The sequence below is a fragment of the Hipposideros armiger genome, unplaced genomic scaffold (genome assembly GCF_001890085.2).
Source record: "Hipposideros armiger isolate ML-2016 unplaced genomic scaffold, ASM189008v1 scaffold_1225, whole genome shotgun sequence".
In the NCBI taxonomy this organism is placed as follows: domain Eukaryota; kingdom Metazoa; phylum Chordata; class Mammalia; order Chiroptera; family Hipposideridae; genus Hipposideros; species Hipposideros armiger.
Window position 1 is genome coordinate 139,507 of NW_017732575.1, and position 3,938 is coordinate 143,444.

The 3,938-nt window shown below is 39.6% G+C and overlaps 1 protein-coding gene across 1 annotated transcript in view; it reads left to right on the forward strand.

Moving 5' to 3' along the window:
* Window positions 1-3,892, forward strand: part of RBM22 (RNA binding motif protein 22) — a 5,490-nt gene extending 1,598 nt beyond the window's left edge. Inside the window, exons 2-6 of the mRNA XM_019632998.1 lie at window positions 546-575; window positions 1,341-1,473; window positions 2,447-2,547; window positions 2,657-2,829; window positions 3,667-3,892. Coding sequence (XP_019488543.1) covers window positions 546-575; window positions 1,341-1,473; window positions 2,447-2,547; window positions 2,657-2,829; window positions 3,667-3,892 — 663 coding nt within the window. The remainder of the gene's footprint in view (window positions 1-545; window positions 576-1,340; window positions 1,474-2,446; window positions 2,548-2,656; window positions 2,830-3,666) is intronic.
* Window positions 3,893-3,938: the final 46 nt, after the last annotated feature.

The window sequence follows — 3,938 nt, forward strand, 5'->3', positions numbered from 1 at the left end:
ATAAAAGGTAAAACTAGTAGCAGTTAGCATTCAGTAATTAAGATTGTATTGTGATCAGTCTCAGAGGTATTGATATGTTGATACGTTCAAAATGTTTGAACCGTTTATGGGAAGGGAACATTTACTATATACAGATATCAGCACAGGATGAGTTTATGGTAATTACCTTCTGACTGAACTTTGTAAAATGTGCTGGCTATGGCCACATCCTTTCTGATTTGGGGACTGTGGAAACTTAGGAATTTTAGTTCTTAGAGAATTTGGGAGACAAAAGTGAACCTAAGAGTTGTGGCTATGGAAAGACACTTACCTGGTGTTAGATCCGTAAGATTCTTAAGAGATTATAACTCATAGTAGATCGTTAGAAAATACAACTCCCCCCTAACCCCCCTAAAAAAAAAATGATGGCGTTCCCTTCAACCCCTTTTAGGATGCCGTGGATCTCCAGACACATTTCTTGGGTTGTATTTAGGGAAGCAGCAGACATCTGATCTTTTTTTTTCTGGAACTCTAGTTCTTACTTTTCTATTTTTTTTCTATTTCAGACCAAAGAAAAGTATGGGAAGGAATGCAAAGTAAGTATGTCTGTTAAAGAGTAATGATTTCATTTTATTTTCCTTTTCTCTACCAAATTAGCCTTTGCCTTGCTGGAGCTTTGAGGTCCTCCAGTCAATGCTACACACTTTTCATGTATCATGTATATACTCATTGGCTATTAACTATGTGTGCAAGGTAAGAAAATGAGCCCTTTAATGTAAGTGTTCTTTTTTTTTTTTTAGCTGAGCCATCCTGCCACCTGTTGGCAGCTCAGCAGCAGCTCAGCTCAGGCCTGGCATCGAACCGCTGTTGCTCAGAGCTCAAACTCTTGAGCGAGCTCTTAACCAACTGAGCCACTCGGTTGGCCCTTAATGTAGGTGTTCTTAACCCAGTGTCTGTGGATGGGCTTTGAATCCCCTGAGAATTATACACCAAGTGTTATATATGTATGACTATGTATATGAGAGGAGGAAGGTCACAGCTGTCATAAGATTCTCTAAGGAGTATATGACACTGCAGAAAAGATTAAGGGTCAGCTTATTAATGGTGGTTACCTCTGGTGTGGAGAGGACTTTGACTTTTGAGTATTTCATTTCTGTACTATGTGAATTTTTTACTACCGAGGCAGGGTGTTGTAAATATTGAAATATCAGATGGCATTTAGACTAGCTGATTGCTAAGGTCTCTTCTAAACGCTCGATTTGGAAATCCTTTCTTCGAATCCCCCATTGTTATTAAGTCTCCTGGATTGATTGTCCAGGTTAGGACCGTTCACACGCTGTGGCTCTTATTTTGTGTTCAAGATCTGTGCCAGGCCGTTCACAGTGTTTCGCTGGTGCCCCGGCGTCCGCATGCGCTTCAAGAAGACTGAAGTGTGCCAAACCTGCAGTAAATTGAAGAATGTCTGTCAGACCTGCCTCTTGGATCTAGAGTATGGTATGTTTGCCATGTCTAATAGATCTACAAGTGTGAGGTGCCCTAGACAACAAACCAGTTTTTTTGTCTCCCATGTCTGACCCTACCTCTGGTTCTGACCCCCCTTGGAATGTCTGTTGTGGTCTGCTTTTCTTAGTAAGAAGAGAGCCATACTAGGCCATTCTAGAGTTCTCCTGAACAACAGTAGGAAAAGTTGGAAATTAATCAGGACTGGCCTAAACCTCCCTCATGTACATCTGTGTAACCAAGGTGAGGTAGAGGCGTTGTTCGTGTGATAGGTAATTTCTTTGCCTTGGGCTTCTTTCTAGATCCAAAGCTTTCTTCCACAGTACCTGCCAAGAAGCTCATAGGCCAATTGTGCTTTAGGTTTTTGTCTTAACTGGGTTGTTAGGATTAATATACTGCCACTGTTTCAGAGTAACTGCTTTTGGAGTGATTTTCTTTTAAATGCAGGTGACTTCTTGTATGTGAGAAAAATATTTTTTCAACAAGAGTTTACTATACAATAAAGTAAAAGGGGAAAGGAAAATAGGGGTTTATATATGTTAAGTTCAGAAAGTTACTCTGCTAATCAGAGCCCTGGTCACATATTTATGTTTGTTAAGGAGGTATTCTGGTTCTGGAATACAGTGACCTCATATGAATGACTGTGACTATCCAGAGAATATGTAGGACTGGCCTAAAAATTAACTACGCTTTATGTTGTATTACATAAATAAATTGTATTACAATAAAAGCTAGATACATTATTAATTTACAGGCCAAATCTGACTATAACCAAAGTTTGTTCATCTAGAAGATTTTCTAAAACATTAGTTTCAACCAAAGTCAAGACAGCTCAGGAATTTGGACAATTTCTGAGAATGCTGTGGTACAAATAAGAAAGTGGAGAAGGGAAGAATGATATTGTGCATGTTCACTATGAATATTTTTAAATATACCTGAGGTTTTTCTCTGCTTTCCTTTGTACCAGGCCTCCCTATCCAGGTTCGTGATGCAGGATTGTCTTTTAAGGATGACATGCCAAAGTCAGATGTCAACAAAGAGTACTACACACAAAATATGGAGAGGGAGGTATGCTGCCACTTTCTTGTTGTAGTCTTATATTTGATAAAAGAATCCTAGTGGATCGACACAGTTTATACATTATAATTTATTTTTCGAATTTGTCATCCCTGTGTAGATTTCTAACTCTGATGGGACACGGCCAGTTGGCATGCTGGGGAAAGCCACATCCACCAGTGACATGCTGCTCAAACTGGCCCGGACCACACCCTACTACAGAAGGAATCGACCTCACATTTGCTCCTTCTGGGTGAAAGGAGAATGTAAGAGAGGAGAGGAGTGCCCATACAGGCAAGAGCTGAAGTGCATTTTCAGTATTTGATTGCAGATGATGAGTCATCTAAGAAGTAGGAGGTTCTAGCTTAGACTATTTCTGCTTTAACATCTAAAAGTTGATACAGCTAGTGTGGTACATCTCATGTCTTAAAACTGTTAAATTTAGAAGAGCTTGATTGAAGTGTTGTTTTTACATAGAACTTTTACTTAACAACTGAGCCTTGGGAAGCTAAATTGCTATGCCATATAATAAAAATATTGACCCTAAAAGTTTTTCCTTGAGATGTAAGTCCTCACTGTCATGGTAGAGCTGGCTTGAATCTCAATGTATAGTTAAACTAAGGCCAGGCATTTAAAGGGTATGTGAGTACGTTTCGGTCAAGACTGCCAGGCACCTGGATTAGGAGTTCTTAACTTGGAGTTGGTTACCCCACCTCTGCCAAAAAGAATTACCTATTCCCTTTTCTAGGGCTGGGTCCATAGCTTTAATCAGACTCTCAGTGGAATGCATACCTCATATGTTAAGAACCATTGACCTAGAGAGGGATAACCATGTTTTGGTTACCTTTTGTTTTGGGGTGGATCGTGCCAAAAGCATTACTGTATAAGGAAACACTGCCACCCTAAATGGCCATTTAAATGGCTTTTAGGAGGCTGGCAGTCCTTGTGTAATACAGTAAATCAGTTGATACTAACTCTGTTTTGATAATTATGTTTTGATATGGCCAAAGTTTTAGTTCAAAAAGCATTTCAGGGCACATATTTGGGACTTTTGTAGCTACTGTTGGGTGATACCTATAAATGTTTTTCCTTTGTTTCATCTTTATGCGTTGTTCCTTTCTTGAACCATAGACATGAAAAGCCTACAGATCCCGATGACCCCCTTGCTGATCAGAACATTAAAGACCGATATTATGGAATAAACGACCCTGTGGCAGATAAGCTTCTAAAGCGGGCTTCAACAATGCCTCGCCTGGACCCGCCAGAGGACAAGACTATCACTACACTCTATGTTGGTGGTCTGGGTGATACCATTACTGAGACAGATCTAAGGTTTGTGGATATAAACCTCTTATGAATTCTTTTTGCTTTTAACTGCCCTAGAATAAAATTATTTTTTTATT